Source organism: Nematostella vectensis, chromosome 4, assembly GCF_932526225.1.
Source record: "Nematostella vectensis chromosome 4, jaNemVect1.1, whole genome shotgun sequence".
In the NCBI taxonomy this organism is placed as follows: domain Eukaryota; kingdom Metazoa; phylum Cnidaria; class Anthozoa; order Actiniaria; family Edwardsiidae; genus Nematostella; species Nematostella vectensis.
The window spans coordinates 2,739,075-2,765,695 of record NC_064037.1 but is presented as its reverse complement, the minus strand read 5'-3'; the positions used below and the strand labels follow the sequence as shown (position 1 = coordinate 2,765,695).

Here is a 26,621-nt window from a genome sequence, read left to right as displayed (position 1 = left end):
GATTTGCATAACGCTTGCCAGTCAACCATGCATTATCAAAATTGTTTTGTGAATATACCACGATTTTACCAACTAATCAGATATAAAATCTCTTCCAGACCTGTAAGTCAAACGCTGATTGGCTAATTTGGAGAAAGGAATGTTAGTTCTTGAGTTAAAGCGCAGTGCGTGACAGAGATGAGAACGGTAGCGCTGTTGAGATGTACAAACCTATTTCAAATAAGGTTGCACTCCAAGGATGCAAGTTCTATCATGGGTAAGGTAGGCGCAATCGTGGGGGCGGGAATGTACGAATAACATCATTTGCACATTTCATTTAATTCCCATGGACTGCGATAACGAAATACGGATTCTTGCATAAAAAAAGTATATTTTTCTGTTGCCATTTTAAGTTATTCAATACAAAGAACTACGCCCAAAATCTAAAGAGGAAAGTTATACATCAAATATCTAGAGAAAGACACCAATACATAAAGATATTCGTTATATATTTTGTTTTCATTGTTATTGGCGCATTTCATATTGGTATATCGCGTAGATGATGGTTCCACATGCTAGGTTACTGAGTTTTCCTGAGTTTGCTTTTATTTCTAATATAAATAAGAGGATACTTTTTTCAATAATCACTAAGCAATAAAAGAAATCCTGGTACCATAATATACGCAAATGAATGCAATGAGCTCTTAGTCTCAATAACAAGTATTCAGCACTGCTTTTCAGGTTTTTCTGCTTTTCTCCATTCTCGTCGATGCCTTGGACTCACATACTAACAACGCCTTCAGTTGATGTTTTGTTCTTCTAATTGAATCTTATAAACCATTTCATTAAAGCAAGGATATCATTCATTCTGCTTTAATTCCACAAACGTACTTCAAGTAAGTTGGAATCTTGGGGCCCGAAGAAAAATAGCGAAGAGTGTAACAGTGCCAATGATCACTGAAATGATCAAAAAGAGTCTATCAAGTACCCGCGCAGCTTTCATCCATTCCTTCTGATTATTAGATTTTTGCTCTGAGAAATCGACTCCAGAATTCTGCGTCAAGCCCCCAAACGCCACATTTCCCACAAAATGTCCTTGCCTTGACCTTGCTTGGCTACTGCCTTGATTTGAGCTATATCCATTTGACGCATTACGCATGCGTCGTGCTTTAAACCGCTTAATTCGACCTTTGTCATTCACACGCCTGATGTTGCATCGCGAGTTTCGAGCAGAGTTATAATTGACGTTATCCATGGATACCGTTTCCATGGTTACCGGGAGGTCATACCTTGAGTTCATTTCCGGTACTGGATCCCAAATACTTGGCCTTTCATTCCTTTGATCCGTGTTGTCGATAATGGACTCTACCATCGAGTACGAGCCACCCTCCCTCCCTAAACCCTCGTTTCTTGACGATAAGTGGTTTACATGGCAGTTAAAACGATCCTCTTCCCGTTTACGTTTCTTGAACGGAAAGGCCACCCTGGCAAGCCAATCAATAATAACTATTCTGAGAAACCGAGGCATTCTCCGACTGCTGCGATGATAAAAGTTAAGTATGAATGTAGTGACCGCCAGAGAGGCCCCTATCTCAATCATGGTCGCGAAGTAATACTGCCCAAGCAGAGGAAAGCCATAGGATGGCATCAGCTCTGAAGTGAGCTGCTGAAAGACGGTCATGGCCAGCAGAACGGTGATGCTCAACCCAATCCGCTCGCCCGACTCCGGGGGGAGTACGAAACCCAAGAAGATCATGGACGAGATGAGAGAACAAGGTATGATAAGCTTCATGATATAGTCTAGTGAAACCCTTGATATCGTTATGGTGATAGTGACGTCAACAAACGGGTATTTGCAGCACTTGTAATTCTTGGAGTTGCGGTTCGTTGCAATTCTTTCCAAGTACCATTCGCCATTCGTGATGTAATTATTATTTATGACGTTGAGATCCCGTGGGTGCAAGTCCACCTTTGAATAAAAGAGCATATATATATATATATAATTAATATAAAAAAATTAAGAAATTTATATATATTTATAGATATATATAGAATCAAAAAGCCCAAACTGTCGCGATCTCGTACCAGAACAATGAATACAATACACCAAAAACTGGAAATCGACTCTGCCAAATTTTCGTCTTTAATAAGACTTCTTCAGGGCAGACTGAAGAAGGTGAATCGTAACAAGCTTATTTACATCAGAATAGTGGCGCGAGACGAAAATTTGGCAGAGTCGATTTCCAGTTTTTGGTGTATTATATATATATATATTTAATAAGACGAAAATTTGGCAGAGTCGATTTCCAGTTTTTGTGTATTGTATTCATTGTTCTGGTACGAGATCGCGACAGTTTGGGCTTTTTGATTCTATATATATATATATAATTAATATAAAATTAAGAAATTTATATATATATAAATTTCTTAATTTTTGTCTATATATGTTCTAAAATTGAGAATAAAATATAATTAGAATAGTACATTGTCGCACTTGGATACGAATTTTATCTCCGACTGTTGATTCCATCTCGAACATTTCATCTCGAGTATTTCAATAAAGGTTTCATCCGCGAATCAATGTATGTGGTTCATGTGTAACGTATAAATGGCCAAATCCCTGTCTGTGAACGCCATGTGAACGTTTAAAGATACATAAACAAGAAAGCTAAAGTTTTCTAAACGTTTGTTTGTTATAATTTACGCTAATTCTTTTATTTATTTAATGCCGATGGAGCACCGAGGGTTACGACGCAGAGAATCTCCGAGTACAACCTTATTTAAAATAGGTGTATAATATAATAACTATTTTTTTACTCGAGACGTCAAATGACGTCATTAGTACACTTCTTCGAGGCATCAAACGACGTCATTAGTACACACCTTCGAGGCGTCAAATGACGTCATTAGTACACACCTTCGAGGAGTCAAATGACGTAATTAGTACACACCTTCGAGGAGTCAAATGACGTCATTAGTACACACCTTCGAGGCGTCAAATGAAGTCATTAGTACACACCATCGAGGCGTCAAATGACGTCATTAGTTCACACCTTCGAGGCGTCAAATGACGTCATTAGTACACACCTTCGAGGCGTCAAATGACTTCATTAGTACACACCTTCGAGGCGTCAAAGGACCAAGAGCCAAATTTGAGAAAGCATTCCTGATCATCAAATGGGAAATAAGTCACGTCCACACTGCAGATGCTCTTAAAGATGGCAGGGTTTAACCACGTATTTTCGCCGTTATGGTGAAGAGCTACGTTCGCTTTATACGTGAATTGTCCTCCGCCGAAACGGTCCTCCTCGTCAACACTATAGGAAATCAAAATTGTCGAGAGCGCGTTAACGAAACAAAGAATTCAATCAATCTAAGGGGGAGGGGCTTTATTCCCCAAATAACAAAAATCTTGCAATAAAAGCAAGACCCTCCCCTAATTCAGCAAAGTTTCCCTTTGTACTTGCGCTTATTCAACGTCAGCCAATCTCTATTCTGCGGTTAATTCAAAAGTTCCCCAGAATTTTTGCTTTTCATCAGAATGCTGTATAAAGAAACGTCCCTTAATTAAAAAGCCAACCTCTGTAAGCGTTAAATTGTCTTGAAGCCGATAGACCCGGCGCAACCAAGTCTGGCTCCCTTCTTCTTCTCCCCGTCCCTCTGTAACCTTCACCCTCCTTCCACTCCCCACACCTCCCCCTTCTGCACACCCCTTCATTCTACCTTATTTTCTTCTGCCCCTTACATCCGCCTCTTTCTCCGTCACTCTCCCATTAAGCCTAGGCTTCCTTTCTCCGTCCTTCCCTCTTCTGCCCCCCCCCCCCCCACCGTCCCCCTTATTCCGCCATGAATTCACTCTATCTGCCGCTGCCCTTTCCTCGTTACTTACTTGTTATAAAGAAGAACATCTGGAACCCAGACGTCTTTAGGCTCCACGTGGATCAGCGTTATCCCGCCGTAATCCGCAGGATTCCAAGTCAACAGCTCATTCGTCCAGTACTACAACAAGATGGTTGCACTTACATCTCTTTTTGCAGCTAAAAGTATTTACAATCTACCATGCCCCCCCCCCCCGTTAGTGGTGGTTCAGGCTCGCTCAGGAGGGTGCGGGGTGAAGGTGCGAATGCACCCCCCCCCCCCCCCCACAACGACCGGATGTCAATAGAATATTATGTGGCTGTTACCTGGTTGACCCATGCTCGAAAAGGAAAATAAAGGAGAATATTCTGTGGCTGTTACCTGGTTGACCCATGCATACAATTTGATAAACTGCTCCTTCGCACTCTGGGAAGCAAAAACAAAAAACAAATACGGTTCAAATACTGAGTGATTAACTCCTAGCTTTTTCATCCTTTAACGTTAACTAGAAATACTACAGACAAGCTGTGCAAAGAAACTCGATGGTTTGCTATAGTATAGAACACTAAGAAATTAAACAAACAGAATAATAAACAAGCCAAACCCGAAAGGATATTAGACTACATTCGATTCGCCGATAAAATCCATCCTTCTGGCACAGTTACAAATTAAAATCGGTCATTTTTTTCATAAATTTTTGGGGATCAGCTAAATTACCCTTGTCAACCACACATTTGTTATTGTTTTCATATAATTAAGTCACATTATGCGCAAAAATCTCGAAATAGCCAGCTATAAACTTTGATATTTTATCAAATTCTATCGAACTTATCGAATTGCCCCCCTCCCCAAATCAGCTGATTCAAATGGATGCACTTTGACACGTGGTACTTTCCTAGGATGATGAAATGGCGGCTTGATCACGTGATCTTACCACTTCAATAATGCGAATGAGCTGAAAGTCGAACTCCACTCGTAGGGATTGGTTGCTACCGCTGACCACTGGGTGCGTATACTTATTGTATTTCTTAAACAGGTCCAAGTAGAGTCGAGTCTCATTCGTCTCCAGGGCCCCCTCTGAAATAACACCACAGGATTACAAAGTGAAGATTCGGTTATGTAAGGGTGCTTTCCTACATCGAAATATAGTTATTAAGATTTTATTCAATTTTAAATGCCAGCAACTCCAAAAGGGCATTTTATCTCCCCAAAATGACACCTTCATTGATATAGCGGAAGCAAAACCTCCATAGTTTGTCGATTATCGGGATCGTATTGAAAAAAGTGCACTACCCTTCTTCTCTTTAAAAGCACACGCAAAGATAGCATCTTGAATAAAAACTGTCTTGTTATGGCAGGAGCCTATAAAATCACTAGAATTGTTTCACTTTTCAAGTAAGCAAAATAATTTAATTACTTGCAATCTTCAACGAAGAAAGCTTGCAGCTTATACATGTTTCTTTTTGTTGAAAAAATCCTATTTAACATTTTTTTCGATACAAAGTCTGAAGTCAAAAAAGAACATACTATCTATTGAAAAATAATGCTCTCGGCTGTTTTTGTATATTTCATTTCTACCAGGACGACTGTAAACGACTCGAAAAGCACCGCGGCCGCGACACCAAAAAAATTTGAAGAAATCGCCTTTAAATCAATCTATAGGTACGGGATCATTTGAGCATGAGATCATGAAAATATGCGTGCCCACTAACCGTTATCTAATTGCCGAATTTTAGGAGACCTAGGGACCGTAGGGAGAGGGTGGATAACGGGATTTATCAGACACGAGATTTGTGTCTAAAAAGAAAGAAGTAATTAATTTAGGATTCTTAGGACATTTGACTATGGTGCTACAAGGAGACTGTTTGTTCTTTCATATAGAAAGAAGATACAAGAAATATATTGATGGGCATACGCGTTTTCAAGACCAAAGTACAATTGGTCTTGTTAAGTTAAAAAAAAGTGTTTTCATATAAAACGAGATATATTCAGGTAGTTAAAATTCACTTTATAATTTTACGATTTCCACTCACCTGAAAACGACGACATGAATGCGGATGCAAGCAAAAATGTCAACAACTTCATCTCCCTGCACAAAGAAATGCTCCTGCCATCGAAAAAAATAAAAATCATATAACCATGAAATTTTTTTTTTAAATTATTTCATCTAAAATTCTTGTATTTTTATCAGATTAAACACATAGGTTTTTCTCGAAAAAAATTAACCTACTTTGTCTCAGATGAACTTCTCTCCTGTTTTTCACTTCGAGAGCTTTGGCAGCGTTTCTCTTCTCTTTGTTGACAGTAAAACGGCTTTATATATCAGCTCCAAGCTGCAATGAAATCAACGCCATATGACAGTTTGCCCTTTCAATTTAGCTTATGAAAGACTGCAAGATGGCAGTTGAACTAGCTTCTAGCGGTGATAATATCAGCGAAGGGCGAGCACAATTACTGAACCTGTCTTCTTTTATGTCACATGAGTAGTAGACTGAGGCAAAATTGAGGTTGAAGGCAGTATTTTAACAAGAACAATTAAAGCGTTAGTCCATTACTCTGCCAGGCTTTATAAAATTCTTTATCTTCGCTAAAAGATCGTTTATCGCACCGCCAGTAATTCTCTTGTCCCCCTATTCGTTGAGGTCGTTAAAAAAAAGGTTGGATCAAGTTTAACGCAGACAAGAGTGTCAGCTATTTTACAGGTAGCCCGAAAGCAAACTAAGACACCCGAAATGTGTTTAAATGGAAGTCGCACGCTAATTTTTTTTACGTGCGACACCATTTGTTTTTTTTTGTTCTCAGAGTCACGAAGAGTAGCATTTCCACTTTCCGCAACAATTTCTTCGAGTCGAAACGAAAACTTTACGCGTGTGACTTAGATAGCACGGTTTAGTCGTATGCGACCTGTCTACGACATGTCTTAGCCCTGAATTACACACTACGACTTTCGTAGTCGAGCATCGTAGCTGAGTCGTTAGCTGATTTACACTCTACGACTCGAGTTGTAGAGGTGTCGCGGGCAAGTCCTAGTCATGTCGCAGGCAAGTTGTAGAGGTGTCGCAGGCAAGTCCTAGGCAAGTCGCAGGCAAGTTGTAGAGGTGTTGCGGGCAAGTCCTAGGCAAGTCGCAGGCAAGTTGTAGAGGTGTCGCAGGCAAGTCCTAGGCAAGTCGCAGGCAAGTTGTAGAGGTGTCGCAGGCAAGTCCTAGGCATGTCGCAGGCAAGTTGTAGAGGTGTCGCGGGCGCTAAATCGTGCTGTCTAAATCGGCCTTAATGGGTGGAAGATGACGTCACAACTTGTCATGAACAATACGTACGCAACTAGACGCAGTCGACGCGGTGACGTATTCTGTGCATCCTTTGAGGAAAGACGTACAAAAATGAGAATTATTTGTTATATACAACAATTAAAAAAAGTTTCTTACGTTGCAATCTAGTTTTGGGGAGCGCGTACGCATGCTGGCGCCAAGCGCGTGTGTCCTCCACATGGATTCTTGAGTCGTTTTATAATATAAACTAAATGAACTTTTATCGAGTGGTTTGAAGTTGACGTACCATATATTAATTTTTAAACCACTTCTTTACTCTCTCCTCATGTAGGATTTTATTGTTATAACCAAATCCAAATTGTAGATGTATTGGTCTTTTTGAGGGAAAAGCTTATAAACATTTTGAGGCCCAATGTGCGCCGATTATTTAAGAGTCTTTTAAGTGCGGCAACTAAATGAGTAAGTAGTAATTTACGGTACGTCATTCAACGACTGTCGTTTTTTTTAATGGTCCAGAAGGGCCTGGGGCGAGCGCGGGAACCCCTTGTTTTGTAGCTACAGCAGAGCCCCTTGTTTTTGTCATTTTATAATACATCAAATGTGGAAGTTTTTGTGCCACATATCTTTTCATTGCGCTGCTTCAAGAGTTCGAAAATATAAACACTAGATGAAAGCTAAAACATGCAAAGGTGGAAGTGTGTAAAGGCCGATAAAGGGACACTGCGCGAAAATATTCACACTTGTGTGTTGCGTTTTACTTCAAGCTTTGGAAAAAAGTGCGGTACCCAAAACAAGGTGTTGTTCTAGAGCTTAGAAGGAAGGCTGACTATTATTTTTGTTAGGATGTATTATTGAATACAATCGCATATTTTCTAATGCTTGCATTCGAATTCTCAAACAAAAACATAATTTGTTATGCGAAAAAGATGTATAGTCAAAGACACCGCAAAGAAATTGAATTGAAAAGGGAAGAAAAGAGAGAAAAAAACTTTCATATAAGTAATTAATGCGGGAATTCTATGGCTATCATATGCTTTGTCGAGTTAAGTGATACTACAACTGAGTGAAACAAATAATCATGATTGACATTGATAGTTTGTGGTAGATTGTTATAGCCAAATTCGTTGTTGCGCGACCTCACCGAATCAAAAATTCCTTTCTTCGTTTGGGAATAGCGCGTAGTCAATCAAACCAAACAATCAACCCAGACAAACCACCCCAAAGCTTGTGTCTGGCCACGCGGCTATTCCCAAACGAGACAAGGATTTTGGATAATCGCCGAGGTCGCGCAACAACGAGTTTTGCTGTAACAAATAAATCAGCCCACAAAGTGGCAAAACAGTGGCCTTATGAAGAAGAAGCTGTAACATGTAAAATCGAAAAAAATGGCTAACATTCATACTTCTTGGCAACTTACCTTCGTGTAACCTTAATTACTTCACAATAAAGTCCAATAAAAATATTCAAATAAGTTAGATAATTCAATAACTGGGCTATATAGCTCAAGTAGAATCACCTGTACATTTGAATGTAAACACGTCAAAAACTCACCTACGAAATAGCCTTTCGTTTACATCTGGAAGCAAAGAAGAAAAGTAATTCACCAAAAAAGGTTAGTGTGCAAAAAAGGTCATGTGATGATAGTAGGATAAACAGAAGGCTCTTCAGACGTATTCCTCCTTCTCAATTGTGATCTTTGGCAAATTAAACAAAGACTTGCTGACCTCACCCTGTTAATAACACAGCCTGGGTGCCACTTGCGTCTGAAATCGCTCAATTGGTTGTTTTTTTTTACAGTTGACAAAGTGATAAAATCACCTTACGACACGTAACAACTTCCATTATTTCAAGGTTTCACATTTCAACAAATGAAAACAATAAAACGAGTTTAACTAAACGAATTACACTTCGTATCCATACTAAACATTTACTACAATTCTTCTGCATATTGAGAATAACCGGCTTATCTTTGTCATGTGTTAAACAATTGAATTCACTCAATATTTCATTGGGGAAGAAGGACAAAAACCGCGCGCTGCAAGCCGATGTTGTTTTTTCGGGACACATCATATCAAAATACTGAACAAGATAATGCGAAGGAAAGTCGTTCCTATTTTAAATGAATATGTAAATAAGGAATAAAACCTGCTAACCAATTTGTCGGACCGCTTTTATCAAAGAGAAATCTCAAGAAAAATGAACAGTGAAATCATATTTATTTTAATCATGCAATGTGATTGGTCGTTTGATAAAAGATGTATTGAGTATGATTTAAAAAATCTACCTAATAGCATAGCTAGTGCTTGACTTCTGTACCGAAGACTTATGATTGGTGACTTAAATAAACTTGAGTAATATCTGTTAGAGCACTTTGATAGGAAGTTTAATTAAAACAGTAAGATTTGGATGTTAGTCAACTAAATTACATCCTGTCTTTAAGCACAGACGCTAGCCAGACTCGTACCCAGGATTTGCTGAGGGTGGTGTTTCTTTTAAGAAGATTTACTATTAGGAATCCAAAGATGGGGGGAGTGGGGTTGGTATATAACCCTCCTTTCCCGGATGACGCACGGCTGCTAACCTTAGAATTTATTGGCTTTTTACTAGTTAGCTTTAGAGATAATGATGCTGCATTATACTAGTGGTATAGAGGAAATAAAATCATTTCTGACTTGTGATTATCATTCCTGGTAATAGTTGGTCTTTTGCTTTTGCAATTAAAACAGATTTTATTACATCTATCCCATCAACTATACTGCCAACAAAGTTACTTTTTTAGGAGCTTTCTGTGTTCGTGAGTGACCCATGAGAGTGTGATCTGGAAAGAAACACCTTTTTTCCCACTTTTTCTAAACTCCATGGATTTGACTGACATTTTACTACCATATCAATCAGTAGCTGTCGTTTTCGTTTTACTAAATTTGAAAAGAGCCTGAAGCTAGAACGCGGGAAACCTCTCAGTGAAAATCCAACAAACCGATACAAAAAGTATCTTCATGAAAATCGCTTTAAAAAAACCCTTAACTTTAACATGAGTCGCTATCGCTACATCTTGCCATCTTCGTCTGGACAGCAGATAAAAAGTAAACAACATGTTTTGCACTTTTTTGAGACTGACGCAAAATTGAGCGTTAGCTTTTTGATGACACTACCAGAATCAGTTCAATATGTGGTGATACAGCCTCTATGGAAGAGGAAAAAAGTTAGATATATATTTAAAATCTCGACCCGAAAAATTGAGGGCGAAGTTCCGTTCGAAAAGCGTTTATTTTAGCCTTTATTACCCGAATTTTGGCAAATACAACCGCCAATTGTGTACGATAACTCATGTCAAATTTGGTTTGGCTATGTTCAATAGAAAGAAAGTTGTAACATTTTGAATGTTACTACCATTTTAGAACACATCTTTCCGCAAAACTGAGAAAAGCACATTTTCCGCAATATTTCAACAATCAAACGTGGAATTTTGGAGATAATTGTCAATGATAAAATTCGGTCCTTTAGACAACTTATATGATCGACTAGACCACATAGAAGGGCTTTGATGGGGCATGGAATTTTTTTAAAGTCAGGGACTATCTCGGTTTGTGTTTTCGTGGTGGCAGGGTTGTTTATTTCACGCCACACAGCGGTATGCAAATCGAGAGCGTGTTGGAAATGCACACATCAGTCAGGGGGGAGCAAAGACGAGGGTCAAGCGTAAGCTGTTGTTTACAATACAACACCATATGATCTCGTGCGTATCATCGTGCGCTTTCTTTAAGTTGCAATTAACTCTGTGCGTCATTTTAACAAGGCCGGTAAAGTATTCTATTACAACAATTGGCCAGTTTAATATCATAAAATATTGTACTGGACACTTGTAATAAAAGAATAGCGGCCGTTTAAAAATGAATGCACAAAGTTTTTTTTGTAATTAAGTCTTCAGCCGCATCATATTGCGCATCTCCCTTCCCACGATCCTCTCGCATTTATCTAGCTATTCATACACACTTTAGATTCTCCTTTGAAAAAAAGAGTGTAATAAATTCTACTTTTTTGGTGAATATCTGTTGAATGGTGAATGGCTGAAGTGTCTGCTTAACAATAGGCCAATGATATCTCAAGGCTATCTAGTGAGAAAACAGAAATAGCATTATTATTTTTTGAAACGATAACCAACAGACCTAATACTTATTCCGTTCTGTAGCACGGAAGGGATTCAAAAGTCGCCCTCTGATTATAACGCGCCTTGTCTATTTTAGCATAGTAATAAAGTAGGTCTTTACAGGGAAAACCACGGGGGTCCAGTATTAGGTTACATCCCACAGAAAGCATCTCCTTAATATTTATACCAGCTTTGCTGCACAACTGTTCTTTGAATTTTACATGACTTTAGCATTGAATAGTAATAAAACAGTTTTGTTGATAAATATCGACCCACAATCGTAATTGTCGAGATAATGATACCTCATAGTGGCTTATTCACGATGTTGTTACACTAAGCTTGAATGCCATCTATTCTTTTATTTTATCAATAGAGAAATTCGATGAAGACTTTTTTCATTTCCAAGTTGTGAGGGGAAAATGGATCAGAAAAATTGACAAAATCCATGATAATACGACGTTATCTACTTAATTATATTAGTGTAAAAGCAGCATGCTTGTTCTCACTTTTGATTTATGCAAAAGGTTTAAAACAGTTAAAAACAAGGTTATATTAGGATATAAGTTAGCAATTTTTGTCACTGTCTGTTGTCACTGTTCGAAAATATAGCTTTGTATTTTTTGAGGGGTGATTGAAATGACAAAAAAGGATTGTTGAATGTTTTATTAATCGCTATCTTCTATTGGCAGGAGTTTAGTTTCGATGATCTCTATTTCATAATCTCAACATTACAGCTTTTGAATCAAGACCCTAAGACGCAGTAGAAAAAAGTGATTAATGTATGTGGCAGTTCTACCCTTTTTCCTCCCGCGTTCAGCAGCTCTAGCATTTACGTATTTTGCATGATTTTATATCTTACCTCAATACTTCAGTTTTCTCTTCTGACGTTCTCTAAGCACTTCCATTGAATTCGTGTTTTTAATGTAGACCGCGACCGCTTACACCAACTTGAAGGAGCTCGATTCTTCACAGTAAAGACGATAAATAGAGACTCGGTGTGAAGCTGAAGGGGTCGCTTTTGAAAGGCCTTCAATCACATTACTGCCAACCTTGTTGCCAGGCAATACTCTTTTTCACTGAATCTAAATAAGGAAAGAAACACACAATAATAATCTGATTGTAATGTATCTTTATGCATGGTAAGGAACAAGGAGTCGGAATGGGGGCCATTACTTTTGAGGAGGATTTGAGGATAGTTAAACTCAACAATTAAGATTCTATGAAAATATCGCAAAATCAAGCAAGTATTGTCTTTAAATACTAGGGGCAACGACTATGTCATGAAATTGTGCGAAAAATGGTCACTATTTATGCAAGTCAAAATAAAATATTTTTTGTGTGTATCATTTACCGGTACGATTAACAATTCAGATTACTACATTCTTTTGGTGGAACAGAAAATGAAACAAGTAGTCAAAAAAAGGTTAATATATAAAAATTGTCAGAACATGACCATCGCTGAATTATCTAAATATTATAGTATAGAAAGCAAATCTAATTTCTACTTTCGCCTGAAAAGGTTTTACGATACACGGAAGCCCTAAATCCTTAGTGTAAAACATAATCACCCATCTAACCTTTTAAAAGTGCTATCCAATTACATTGCTTTTGAACGTAAATTGAAATTTACTTTTGGCTATTTCCTAAGGCAATTTTCAAACTCCGTGATAGGTTATCATGACGAGGAAATAATGATTAATGTATATATATATAACGACTATAGAAGCATATTTGTCAAAATAAATAAGGGGTGATTGAGTGTTTGGCTTCTATGTTGATTTTGGGCAAATAATGTATAGAGTAGTTTGTTCAAGGTAAAAATATTTTCACACTTATTCAATGCATTTTCTACCAAGGATACCAAGAAATTATTTTATTTAGCGAGGCACAAGGAAGCAAACGCATGCTCATTGAAAAGAAACGAATATCCATGGAAACAACACAATAGATGTTTTACCTTGTTTTCTTCCTCTTATTACTTCAAATAACAGGGCTGTGATGGCAAAGGTGTCTGGTAATGGGGGAGGGGGAGGAGGGAGTTTGACTTAGAGTTAGGTATCGAAAACGTGGGCACGGCGCATATATTATTGCTTTTCTTGACGACTCAAGCCAAGCCAAGGCGAGGGAAACTTGAGAATATTGGAAACTCAATACAGTACTGATGTGTACATTGGGAAGCCTTCAGAAAGCACTGGATGCGACTTTCATGATTTTTTTTTATTTTTTACATTTTTTACCAAATCAGTACAAACACATACCCCGGCTAATATATCGAATTACGATTTTGCACATTTCTAGATTGTTTACATACACGACACACATTGTATAAAAGTTACAGTGTTTAATTGTGGGGGGGGGGGGGGGGTATTTTAGTTTTGTGAATTTAATTTCTATTTTATATTCTAATTTAATTAATATTCTAATTTCTATTGCCCATCCACCAGCATACCTTTCATTTTGTTTGTTCTCAGTTTTGGGTTTCAGTTTTCCCTCCTGGAAATGGTTTAGTAAAATTAGTTCTCGTTTCAGCAAACGCACAGTAGTCCAGCGGTTTGGTCATCATTCATTTCCACATGTAGTCCTAACTTAGCTAGGAAAAAGGACTCTCTCAGCAAATTGATGTGTTCATATTTGATACTTTGTTCAAAATCCTGTTTATATTTTCTGCACATTAGAAAGTAAATGGGATACTACAAAACATTTTTATTCACAAGTTGGTTCACATGGTCATCGATAACCTCTCGGTCACCATACTATCCTGCTAAAGCCGGCTTTAGGAAACTACTATTTTCGGAGATCGAGGAATCCCGAAACTCCGCAAATAGTAATTTCCGAATAAACCACTGTAGACAGGGTTGGAGGCTATTATCACCATTCAAGGTCCCAAAATATCTTCTTTTCACCTAAATAATCACACCAGCACCCGATAAAACCTATCAAATAGCACTAAATGTAATTCCATTAGTTTGAATGACGGGAACCACAAAGCGGTTTAGCTGTTGGAGATTGCTGACGAGAGTTCGCGGAATATTAAAAATTGCAGTAATTCGTAATCCATATTCAGTTTTATTTATGCTCTTTTCATTTATTTAAGCACTTTGAGCCTGTTACACTGTGAATATCAAAGTAAAAGATGTAACATCATTTTGCATGGTTTCGATAGTAACTCGAAGATTAAAGTTGTCAGCTTGAGTGGCGCACATTTGGATCCAAGTAATAAAAGTTTACTAACCACTAGAGAAAATAGAACAAGGAAGTTCATTTCTGCTGAGTCTACAATGAAATATTGCATTTAGAGGTAAATTCTTAGCTTCATATTTCATCGAGTCTCACTAGCACCTTTTAAAAAGGGAAACGGTGGATTGGTTTAATTTAGTATATGAATATTTTACGAAGGTGTCTCTGACTATTAAATATTTTTTGGGCAAATATATAGAGAGCGACGGGGAAAGTGCTTGTTTAACTAATAGGCTAAATTCTGATGTCGTTGGGGACAGTTCGTGCGCCACGGGGTAGTAGCTCGGTTTACGCAACTTAACTCGACAGGGTTTTCTTATCAAGCACGGAGAGCGCTTCGCAAACAAGGCACATTTAGCAAGACAATAACTGTTCCTACCGCCCTTGCTTGTGCATCACACTTTAGATACAAGTAATAGAGTACGATAGCCACAACAGATAATAGGAATGAAGTTCAATTCTGCTGATTCACCAATGACATCTTGCTTGGACTCCGCGATTTAAAGGTGAATTCTACCATTTATAAAACCTCTTTTCTTTTTTTTTATTTAGCGGCGGCATTTCACCCCTAGAATCGTAGGTTTTTTTAATAGCTGTTTTTCTTCATTTGAATTTTTTACGAATGTGTCTCTGACTATGAAATGTATTTTGGGAAAGAGCGGTTTTATCAAAAAAGTGGAATACAATTAAGTGTATTTACCTTTTTTGTGTGTGCCGGCTTAGCCACTTTGACTTTCGATTTTATTTCACGGGTTTAAATAAACCAAAGGTAAAACGTGTCAAAATATTAGGGTTCTACCCAAAAACTATTCGACGGTCATTTTTTATGGTCCATTTTTAATTGTTTATTTTTAATGTTAGTCGGAATAAACGATTGAGTCTACTTTCCATTACTTCAAATGCGTATAATCTATTAATAATGTTATTAACCAAACGCAGCAAAAAAAGAAAAAAAAAGACCTTGCTCTTCCGCCGGTGGGAATTACACAGACACTGTTTCGTATAGGAAAAAATAGAAACTCCGCTAACATCACTCATTATTTCAACCAACATTGACATCACCTCCGAGCAATGGGTTGGCTACGGTGCTTCATCGTTATCTGCTCACAGGTATAACTGCCTTCAGCGAGGGGAAAATACGAAGGTCACTTCTTTTTCCTACATATTTCTTTTATCTTGTGGCTTTCTGTGGCCCAAAGACGCCCAGTATAGTATAGGGCGTGTTAATGATAAAACTTAAATCTGCGTTCCACTTCTCCTCTGGAGAAGATAATACGCTGCCATTTTCTTGACTTACATTTCTATGTTATTGACTCCCAGATGTAAACTTCTTTTAGCTCAGGTGATGATTCTGGGGTGGCAGATATGAAGCAGATATGCAGATATAATGTATACGTATACAGCGTGTATTTTGAATATTGAAATGTGGATGGGGGTGAACAAACTTGAACTAGACAAAGATAAAACTGAACTACTACTGCTACACTCAAAGTTTCGCTCACATTTAACTTCAAATGTCTTTGGTTTGGCAACACGGGCGTAGCCAGGATTTTTAACAGGCGGGGGGCCAAAAGACCCATATTAGACATATTTTAGACTTTTTGGCTGGCAAATTCACGAGCGCTCCGGCTTTTGGCGGCAAAATAACGACAACAAGAAGCAAGATATTCAGTTCTTACGAATTTATCAGCCAGAAAGTTTCTATGTAAAAAGGCTTTATCTTTTTTGAGAGATTTATTCCTTCAACGCTCTCTAGCGTGACGGGCGCAGGCATTTTGTGTTTATCTTACTTGAGTTTGTCACTCAAAAGGTCACATGCCTTCCTTCTGCAAGCCGTCTATTCTTTTCGCGATTGCGTGGCGTCATTCATTCTAAACAGATTATTTCCCTGCGACATGAACTTGTAAGAACAATAAAAAGACCACTATTGCTGATGTTGAATGTACGTGATATAATAGAAAACGAACGAGCGGGGACGAATAATCGTGGTTAAATGGTGAAACTACTAGTGCTACGATAAACTCTTAATTTATTTAATTTCCAGAACAGAGTATTCTAATATAAGATCGGCGGTTATGAAAATAGTTTTCCAAATAAGATTATCCAAATGAACCACATTGCAGCTTTCCATTGTTTTTACTTGGCAACTTCTCACTTTCAGAAACAATTGCTTTTGGGTAGACTTTAGCCTGAATAAGACTGATTTGGTGTTTGGTAAAAAAAACAAACCTTTTTCAACAATCTTTAAAAAATACAGTCGAATAAAGATGGACATTCCATTCATTGCAGAGCGAATTCGTTAAAAAGTAAATTGATGATTTTTTTAAGCGATGCAAATTTATTACCTTCAAATATTCTTATACTCTTATTTAATTCTTATATTCAGTGTGCACCTATTTATGCAAAACAACACAGCTTTTTCTTTCTCCATATTATCACCTGGCCAACTCAAGGTTATTAATCTCAAAAGATAGCAGCATAGTTAAAAACCAATTCCTTGAAAGACTGTTTGAATCGCTAAGTATACGTTTTTCTTCTTTAATCTGTCGTCGGAACATTTGAAAAGTCAGAAAGTCGGAATCGTACCGTTTTTACACATGTCATCTTAAAAAAGGTCTAATTGTTTGAAGTTGTGGCTTGGTTTTTATCATCCACGGGAAGCTAGTGGGGAAGATTTGAACGTCACCAAACTGGGTAAGCAACACTGGTACAAACTTGCACTCAGGGTTCATTAAGGTTCATGAACTTTGAGGTACAAGAATAATCCTTGCCGACCTTACCAAACGATTCGCACTTCGCTCGATCTAAGACATCAAGTTTTTTCTATTCACGAATGATACATCTTATTAAGTCCTGTTAAGCGCATGTTTCGTAGTGTGAACCGGATGTGCTTGTTCTTTATGGCAAACTAAACGAATAATATATAGTAATACATCTTCCATTCCCAGTGATTGATTGTATTCTTAGGGAGACTTTTTGAAAAATCGAAAGGTTATCATCACTGAAGGCTAACTTATGGTTTGACAGGAAAAGAGCATAGCAAATATCATTTATTTCATCACTAAAAATAAAGACATCTTCTTTAACCCGTCATTATCATAGCGAAAAGGAAGCTCTAGCGAGAGTAGAATGGTTAACTTTTCCTCCAACCTTATCATTGAACTATTGTTTGAAGATTAGAGAAGTTTAGTATTGAGCTTTAGGGTAAGAAAAATTCAGATCATTGCACAAATTGTTTATGCGTTCGAGGAGGAAGCCAACTGTGCAGATTTAGAGGATTTACTATCCCTAAAGCCTAAAAAAATTCAAATTGTTTATTTGGAATTTACAGTAATATAAAAAAAAATCGGAAAGGATTTCCCTTATTGTATTGGATGAATTTGCAAAGATCACCAAAATAAATTGCTAATCCCCACAGGTGTCTACGAATGCCCTTTCATTACTCTCCATTGTAAACGTACGTTCGCTGAATTACGGCTTCATATAATTCAATTGAAAAGAGGGGGCGTCAGTTGTAAAGCCCGTCAGACAAAAGTTTGGAGGCAATAACTTGTTATCAAAGAAATAGATGGGTTGAAATGAGGAAGAGTCTAGAGAAATTACAAGTTATACTAAGTTGAAATGATAGCAGCACAAAGCACAGCACCTATGTCAATCACTTTCATTTATTCATATTTTTCAACCGTAATCATTGATTGTCCAAGTAGTCTTGGTCGGATGTTAACATCAACAGAGAACTGTATTTGACGCAAAAATAACTTCTAAAAGAGTATGTCATTGACTTATCATCAAAGTATCTGCAGATCTAGCGACGGCCAGGGACCACACTCATTTTACATGACATTGCCACTTATTTGAGATGGGCTATCATTTTGTGCTGCTAAAAACTTTTATGCGCCGTTAAAGTTTGGTGTACATTTAGCTTAGTTCGCAAGGTAATTTAGTGATTTTACATACCCATAACCATAAATATCACATCTTGATGTTTCATTAAGAAATACTAATTATGGTTCGTCATTGTGCATAAAGTATTATATAACGCGTATGTTATCCCACTAAAGTCAATAACACTTTTTTAAGTTTTAATAATCGATAGGCACTTTTATACGTTTAGCAATGAGTTTGGGTATGTGATAAAAATAATCAAGTTACGTATATGCTTTTTTGCATTAATACAAATAAGACATGGTGTCTTATGTTTCTATTTCCAATAAATGACACTGTTATCGTCCTAATAAGACTTGCCAGTAAAACCTCGTTGGAAATTTAATTATTCAAAATGGAATGGATTTATTTTAAACAATTTTTGACGGGCACTTTGCAATGAATAATTTAAAAAAAAGGTTGGGTTGTAAGTTGATTGTAAGTTGACAAATACTTTTTTATTTGCCTTCTATGACAGGAAGATTTTTTCTTGCAGCTGAAGAAAAACAATTATTCACGCTTTTGTCATGAACCGTTAATTGATGCTCCTGTTATATATTATTGATTTAAGAGCTTGTTTTTCATTACTTTTTCTTTTCAGAACGTTGCCAAAGATGATCAGTTCATGGCAGCTGTTGTGGGTCGTTTTTTTTTTCTACATCATTTTTCTCGAGAAAGGTAAGAATACATCTCGTGCTAGATCATGTGCGGTTTTTACTAACTAAGAACGTATCTCTAACGCTAGAATATTGTTATATAGAAATTAAAGATAATAATGAAGCATAAATCAACGAATACATAAGTAACAACAACAATGAGCGATTTCGATAAAAATTCAAAGGGCTCTGTGAGCCAACTGGTGAATGCAAATTTGTTTTTCTAGTTATTTTCATGTGTGCAAAAAAATCATATACAGGATGGATTTTGAACAAAGGATGAACACATCCAAGACGCTGGGAGTACATAACAATGTCCTTTCTTTTCGAAACACCAAGAACAGTTTGATTATTTATTATTATCATAAAAAGTAAAAAAAAAAATTAGACGTCATAAGTAGGGATCGGACCTCCGGTCTCTGACGTCTTAGACAAGCGACAGAACCACTATACCACTAAGGCATTGCCGAAGTAACCACTGAATAAAATTAGTTTTTATCCTAATTGGTATCTCATCGTTCGAACTGCTTTTTCTAATATGTCAAATTTCTCCCTATTCTCTTCGGAAACAGAAGTTAAATACCCGACATAATTAATCAAGCTACAGTCATATGTATTTTAAGCATATCAACATTCTAGAAATTCGCAAAATCGTTATTGATCGTTTCTTGATGAATAAGCGTGTTTGAACGAGTTTTGTTTGATATTTAGAACTTAATTTATAAAAAAAGAATTATGGGAAAAAACAACTTATGAAAGTCCATACTATTTTTCTTGACCTGCATACAGAGGCTTTCTTTTATTACCCTGCAAAGAAAGGCCTTGCTAACAGAGGCTTTTCCCTTTTCTTTCTCTGACTTTAAAAGTCGAAGCTTTGGCTATACGCTCTTTCAGCACAAAATCACTCTTTCAGCAAAAATTCAAACAAATAATGCGAAAACCCAGAGATGCGGATCTTCAAGTACTAGAAGAGGGAGAATAAAAATCGCTGTGCTAGCATTTTACTTGTTTTGTAAACTAACAACTTGAATTGGAATGAACCGTAGAAGATCGATTGACGTCAGTGACGAAGGCGCATGCGCACGCTCAACCCACATTGAAGACTTTTCCTTAAAAAACTAGCTTATATATAATTTACGGCTATAACACGTAATGACGTAATGAAGCGCTCACAGGTCGATGACTAGGCTCTTTTATAGTACTGAGTTTTAACCGGATGTTGGTCACCGGAAGTTTACAGGAAGATCTAAAAATTGCTGTGTTGCGAAAGCACAGAAAGACCACAAAAAGTTTACGGATGATCGATCCAACGATCTGACGATCCGACGATGCAAAGCATTTACGAATTATTGGAGGGACTTCTGTGTCACCCACAGAAGTCCCTCCAAAAATTCGTAAATGCTTTGCAAGCATTCACGAGTTAAAAATAGAAGAGAAGGATGATATCCATTTCAAATTGGCGTACGTGTTTTGTAGAACTTTCTTTTAGACATTCATATGTAATTTTTAAAGAAAATTATGAATAAGCAAGTCTCAACGACAACAATAGTTAAACAAACAATGAGAACTATAGATAAAAAAAACGCCACGCCATTTTGATATTATCTCGATAAAAAAATTACAACTTGTAGTAAATGAAAATCCCATAAAATAAAACTAACTGTAAATAAAAATAAAAATAAAAATAACTGTAAATCAATGTTTATAAGCAATTAATGAAAAAGAAAGGAAACATGCACAAAACATTGTACGATAAACAGTTGATTAATCAAACCGTTATATTTCTTTCTCTTGATCCATACAATTTGAGCGAAGCATAACGTCTAACAAACGTGCATTACATGTTTGTTATTTTCACAACATTGTCCCTCGTTTAGCCGGGGATTTAGCAAGTAATTTGTTGACATGAGCCAAATAACAAAACCCGTGTTGTGTTGTTATGGCGACTATTGTTGCAGGCGAAACAAAAGTAAAAACATTTTTTTATATTCTTTCGACTAGAAAAAAAAATACAAATAGCAGAAAGGCTGTTATAATCGATGCGCTGCCGTGGAAAGCCCATATCTGTTTTCCTAGAGGCATACCATTTCTAACTTGTGGTAGTTTATCACCTGTCACGTCTTAGTTGGCGAAACACTAATGTATTCTCGCATAGTAGTTATAAATTACACCACAGTGCCCCCCTGCTCTTGGAACATTATACATTCTTTCTACTCAGGGAGAGCACAGGACAATGACCCCAATCCATCGCAGCGCCTTCATCGTATGCTCTTTAATAGCTCGCACGTGAGGGACGCTCTTCCAATGCTTGATAGGTCTCAGCCGATCCTCGTCAAGTTTGGCTTTGACCTCATCAACATAGTAGATGTGGTAAGGCAATTTGATGCATTTGGAAATCCATTAGTTCAAAATTACAGTGGGGACTTTAATTTCAGTTTCATTAGTTCAAAATTACAGCCGGAATATTAATTCGACCAGTTTCGTTAGTTCAAAATTACAGTCGGCTATCCTCCTTTTGAAAATCTTGTCAACAAAAAAAAAACGATTGCCATACCGTAATTGGCTAGCTTAACAAGCTCATTGTCATTGTCCTGTGAAGCTATATTTATTGCATTACGTTACCGCCTTCTTCCTCAGAATGCAAAACAGCAAGCGATCACCGTGTACGGATGGGTACGACAAGTAAGTAAAATGTGGGGAGAGAGGTATGTCTAATAATAGTTTATGATTAAAATACACTTGATAGTACGCGCACTTCTGACTGGTCTAAAGAGGTGTACTAAAGTCGATACGGCATGTAAGGGTACGACAAGTAAGTGAAATGTTGGGAGAGAGGTTTGCTAATAATAATTTATGATTAAAATATACTTGATAGTACACGCACTTTTGACTGGTCTAAAGAGGTGTACTTAAGTCGATATCATAATGTTATGTTCTTACTATTAAAACATGAACCTCGCTTTAAGAGGTTATCTCATTTTGTGCGAATTGTTTTTCAATCCATTTTTTTTCGTCAAAAGCACTGGAAGTAACAAAATGTGCATACGACAATTAGATGGTACCAGAGAGTAGTAATCCAGTGGAACAGGGTATAGATCAAATGAGATAACCTTTGTGAGATTGTCTTGTTCTGATGGAAACAAGAAGCACTGCGTTAATGTCGGCTTATGATTAGTGTTGCATCATTTACGCTAAAAACAGTTTGGTTTTGTGTATTTTGGCATCAATGACCTGGCGCGCGTTACTTTGTTTTTAGCACGACACGTTGGTTTAGGCGTATGTCTATTGCGTTTAAGCTGATCGTTATTTCCAGATGTGGAATAATTCCTTGTTGACCTGGGACCCGGCTTTGTTCGGAGGTCTGGACATACTCCACGTGAGTGCGAAAGACGTTTGGGTCCCTGACATACTGCTCTTCTATAAGTACGTATCGTCCATTAATAATAAACTTATTAATTCAGTCTTGATCCCATATGTGTTGTCCTACCTCGTCTTAACGGTCTATTCGAGGTAGAAAAAGAGCTGAAATGCCTACTTATGATTTATTACTTAGCAGTTTACAGTGCGACGCACGCTACCGTGGCCACCTTGACAATTTTGTGATGCAAACCGATAAGGATGCGATAAACGTACCATTTGATTGACATGAACTTCACTAGCCAATCACCGAGGCAAATAACTGCTTGATGGACATCACAACACGACGGATTCCTCATGCTGAAGTTACTGTCAATCAAAACTGTGATAATCGCATGCTGATTGGCTAACTTTTGTGACAATCGCATGCTGATTGGCTTACTTTTGTGATAATCGCATGCTGATTGGCTATCTTTTGTGATTCTCGTATGCTGATTGGCTAACTTTTGTAATAATCGCATGCTGATTTGCTAACTTTTGTGATAATCGCATGCTAATTGGCTAACTTTTGTGATAATCGCATGCTGATTGGCTAACTCTTGTGATAATCGCATGCTGCTTGGCTAACTTTTTTGATTCTCGCATGCTGATTGGCTAACTTTTGTGATAATCGCATGCTGATTGGCTAACCTTCTGGCCACGGCAGCGCGCGTAATCACAACCCTAAGCTTCGACTAAGCCGGGGTTCTGCTTAAAGCCCCATGTACACTAACAATTTTTAGTTGACATTTTTTGTGTGACAATTTTTAATTGCTAGTGTAGATGGAGCAGAGTGGTCAATTTTTATGTGGCAACTATAGTTGCTCAAAAGCTAGCAGGTTTGCTTTTTCTGGGCAATTTAAAATTGCCACTCATGAAAAAAATGCTTGTGTAGATGCCAGCAAATATAGTTGTCAACTAAAAATTGTTAATGTAAATGGGGCTTACTCTGCTTACCTGCATTTTTTCCAGCGTTGATGAGCAAGACCAAACAGCAGGCGGTCGGACGACGTACAAGACAGACGTAATAATGTACAGCAATGGAACCAACAAATGGAGAAGTCCCGCACTCCTAAAGAGCATATGCAAAATAAAGGTTAAGTTCTTTCCCTTCGATAGCCAGACATGCAAGCTCAAATTCGGCTCATTTTCCCACGATATTACCACACTTGACATGTCCCCAATGAATCTGACCTTCCCGACACGGTACTACCAAAAAAATGGAGAATGGTCTATCTACGATATCGACATTGTCGGCAGCCACAGCCAGTACAACGGATTTCCTAATCAGTTTGCTGATGTTACCTTGACAATCTGGATGCGGCGTGAATCGCTGGATTATTTCATTAATTTGATAATCCCCTGCTGCCTCATCTCGTCAATGATCTTCTTGGGTTTTGTACTACCCCCGGAGTCGGGCGAGCGAATTGGGTTAAGCATCACCGTTCTGTTGGCCATGACCGTCTTTCAGCAGCTAACTTCAGAGATTATGCCGGCGTATGACTTCCCGCTTCTTGGTCAATACTATTTCGCGATTGTTCTCGAGATAGGAGCTTCTCTCGTGGTAACCACGATGATACTGAATTTCTATCACCGCACCAACCGGAAAATGCCACAGTGGTTGCGAACGCTTATACTCAATTGGACTTCGCGAGTTGTTCTTTTGCACGACGTTGTTGTCAAAACAGATCCAAGAAGACAAATGAGCTTTAATCCGGCAGCAAAACGCCGCACAATGCACAAGAGCGACAACCAGTCAGCTAACATTGTGAGAGCCAGAAGCATGCGTCAAACACGGCGGAAGAAAGACCCAGAGATTGGCGACGAGGGAGGATTTGAGCTCGCCTACCCTGAAACCTTCTTCGCAAATGATAACCACAATGAAAATAAAGAATCTGACAATCATCATCTCAATCGAAACAATAATTTCTCCCTCGTGGAAAATAGGAGCATGCGTGAGAATAGAGTTGATGAAGGTGCTCAGTGTCATCAATGGGATTACGACGCTGAGATAAGTGAAGAAGAGCGCTGCCACAGGCATTGGGAATGGACTCTCGCGGCCAAGATCTTGGATCGCTTTGTACTGTGTGTTGCAGTCGTATTAGGAATTGTCACGGTTGGTGCAATTTTCCTTCGGGCGCCTTCACTTTGGGACAGACCGAAGGAACTAGAGAAAGAATATCCGAAATATATCTAATGCCAGAAAGAAAGAAAGCTTACTCCAGCTTTTAAGATAACAGTAGTGCCATAACCGTACGGTAAAACTGTTTGATGAGTCAGCGTGGAGTTTGAGATATCCAAAAAAACAATTGAATTTTTTCTATCTAGGGAACTTGCAGTCAGTTTCATTTCGAAGGTTCGAGTTTTCCGAATAGAAATGACTTTAAATTTGTCTCTAAACAAATTGAAGTGAGTTCAAGTAGAGGGAAGCTTGACTTAATCGGTGTTCCTCTTTAATTCCTTTATGGCAGTAGTATTCCTTTACTCATTACCAGGCGAGCCGCATCTTTAGTCCAGTAAGTCATAAAGTCAACTTCAACAGATAATTTGAAAAAAAGTTATGTGGATTGACAATCATTTAAGATGAATTGTCAGATAACAGTGACTTTTCTCGATCAGCAGGACAAGTAAACCTTCAAACAACTGCTTGAAAATATAAGTAATTGTCCCTTTCCGAAAAACTTCAAAATATTCATTAAGGTTGGACAAAAGTGGTCCATACTTAGTATAAAGGCTTAGTATATATATGGAATGTTTAATGGTAATGCAAAATTGTGGTAATTGTTTGCTGCAGAAACATCAATAATCCAGTATTAAGGCATTTTGCCAGTTGGGGGAACGGATTTGATCTCAATGATTTCCAGTTTAAAAACGAAAGGAAATCAATATGAAATTCATTTAAACATTTGAATAATAAAAACACTTATTTGCTTTGTTAATAGAAGTAAAGATAATTCTACTCTAGATTGAAAACGGCGAAAAAAGATTTATCTCTTGCAAAAAAACCTGGTCTGTTTTGGCCTCTGTCAGCCGCAATTTTGTCATCCATTTTAGCATGATACCAAGTAAGAGAAGGCATCCATTTCCATCGGCTGATATGAGAAAGCTGTGTTGTTTTCGATTGAATTCTTTGAATAAAGATGTTATCAGTGACAAGGGTTTCTTCATTGTTCAGTGGAATAATTTCTTAACAGGAATTACGTGAGAAAAATTTAAGTTGATTCACCTAAAAGCCTGGTCGTCAAGGAAATAAAAAACTAGACCCTGCGCGCAGGGTTGACTGGGATACCTGAGATCTGCAACTTGTTTGTGTGACATGTATGAAAAAAAATTTATTGTCTAATTTGGATATAATAAAAAAATATATATAATCTTGTTTTTTATTGTAAATGCCATATCACCACACTGATTGGGGCAAGAAAGGTAAGAGCATCAACTCTTCAGGTGTGGGGTGGACTCGAGGTGTGCTCCATGTAAGTAGACAGGGCTGATTGTCCTATCTTCAAATACTATCCCTACATCAGAGTTAGCACCGAAATAAGATAAAGGAAAGCTGAAAATGTGTTTTAAAATTGTTATTTCGTAAACATTTCTTTGGTTCACTGCCCTCAATGTGCTATCACTTAGGGGTAAATTTATTTTATCACCCAAAGTAAGTCCTATTGTATTAACAATATAATTTTATTGAAATGTATTATTTTATTTATGTATGTTACAAGTAAACAACAACATTTATTTATTTTGAAGTCAAATGAGAGGGCTATAGAACATCCAGACTTGATTAAAATTTATAGAGCATAAACATATTTTCAAGATCAACAACACTACAAAAATATTACAAATTTCTAGATTTTATTAAAATTGTTCCATAAAAATAAAATGACATTCAATGAGGGATAAAGGTATTTCAGGGAAATAACGAAACTTAAGCTTATCTAAAGGAAGCACCAAAGTACCAAAATAATTTTCATTGATTTAAGTATATATTTTACACTTACATGTACAACACCTATGCTGTACTTTATTAAAATCGACATGGTTAAAATGATGAGATTCAATTAGAGAGAACAAGATATTTTATAGTAAGAAAATAAAATTCATCTTAGGGTAGCCGGTCAAGTTTCCAATGTAAAGTAGATTCATAGACAAAGCGATTTG

General features: G+C 37.4%; 2 protein-coding genes across 9 annotated transcripts; one reads left to right on the top strand and one right to left on the bottom strand.

Annotated features, from left to right (window-relative positions):
* Positions 1–302: 302 nt before the first annotated feature.
* On the bottom strand, positions 303–23,544 carry LOC116617860 (neuronal acetylcholine receptor subunit alpha-7). Of its 5 annotated transcripts, none has more exons than XM_048726715.1 (11): positions 23,421–23,544; positions 12,110–12,332; positions 8,655–8,679; positions 7,152–7,192; positions 6,068–6,170; positions 5,871–5,944; positions 4,772–4,914; positions 4,219–4,263; positions 3,869–3,978; positions 3,101–3,296; positions 303–1,948 (listed from the first exon to the last, which is right to left on the bottom strand). In XM_048726715.1, the coding sequence occupies exons 6-11, from the start codon at positions 5,920–5,922 to the stop codon at positions 872–874; spliced, it is 1,623 nt and encodes a 540-aa protein (XP_048582672.1). In that variant the 5' UTR covers positions 5,923–5,944; positions 6,068–6,170; positions 7,152–7,192; positions 8,655–8,679; positions 12,110–12,332; positions 23,421–23,544; the 3' UTR covers positions 303–871. The 5 variants fall into 5 exon arrangements, with proteins under 5 accessions (XP_048582672.1, XP_048582674.1, XP_048582673.1 ...); XM_048726717.1 differs by lacking the exon at positions 23,421–23,544 and adding an exon at positions 12,777–12,849; XM_048726716.1 differs by lacking the exon at positions 7,152–7,192.
* On the top strand, positions 8,645–25,616 carry LOC5511550 (neuronal acetylcholine receptor subunit alpha-10). Of its 4 annotated transcripts, none has more exons than XM_032380950.2 (6): positions 8,645–8,715; positions 19,013–19,089; positions 21,286–21,437; positions 21,705–21,749; positions 22,381–22,490; positions 23,436–25,616. In XM_032380950.2, exons 2-6 carry the CDS (start codon positions 19,026–19,028, stop codon positions 24,658–24,660), a joined length of 1,596 nt encoding a protein of 531 aa, XP_032236841.1. In that variant the 5' UTR covers positions 8,645–8,715; positions 19,013–19,025; the 3' UTR covers positions 24,661–25,616. The 4 variants fall into 4 exon arrangements, with proteins under 4 accessions (XP_032236841.1, XP_048582677.1, XP_001631926.2 ...); XM_048726720.1 differs by lacking the exon at positions 8,645–8,715 and adding an exon at positions 15,125–15,597; XM_001631876.3 differs by lacking the exon at positions 8,645–8,715 and adding an exon at positions 16,885–17,181.
* Positions 25,617–26,621: the final 1,005 nt, after the last annotated feature.

Coding starts and splice junctions, on each gene's coding strand:
- LOC116617860 (XM_048726715.1), bottom strand. CDS start 5,922: ATGAAGTTGTTGACATTTTTGCTTGCATCCGCATTCATGTCGTCGTTT. Junction 4,264..4,771: donor TCATTCGCATTATTGAAGTG/GTAAGATCACGT, acceptor TTTGCTTCCCAG/AGTGCGAAGGAGCAGTTTAT. Junction 3,297..3,868: donor GATGTTCTTCTTTATAACAA/GTAAGTAACGAG, acceptor GATTTCCTATAG/TGTTGACGAGGAGGACCGTT.
- LOC5511550 (XM_032380950.2), top strand. CDS start 19,026: ATGATCAGTTCATGGCAGCTGTTGTGGGTCGTTTTTTTTTTCTACATC. Junction 21,438..21,704: donor TCATCAACATAGTAGATGTG/GTAAGGCAATTT, acceptor CTTCTTCCTCAG/AATGCAAAACAGCAAGCGAT. Junction 22,491..23,435: donor GACATACTGCTCTTCTATAA/GTACGTATCGTC, acceptor CATTTTTTCCAG/CGTTGATGAGCAAGACCAAA.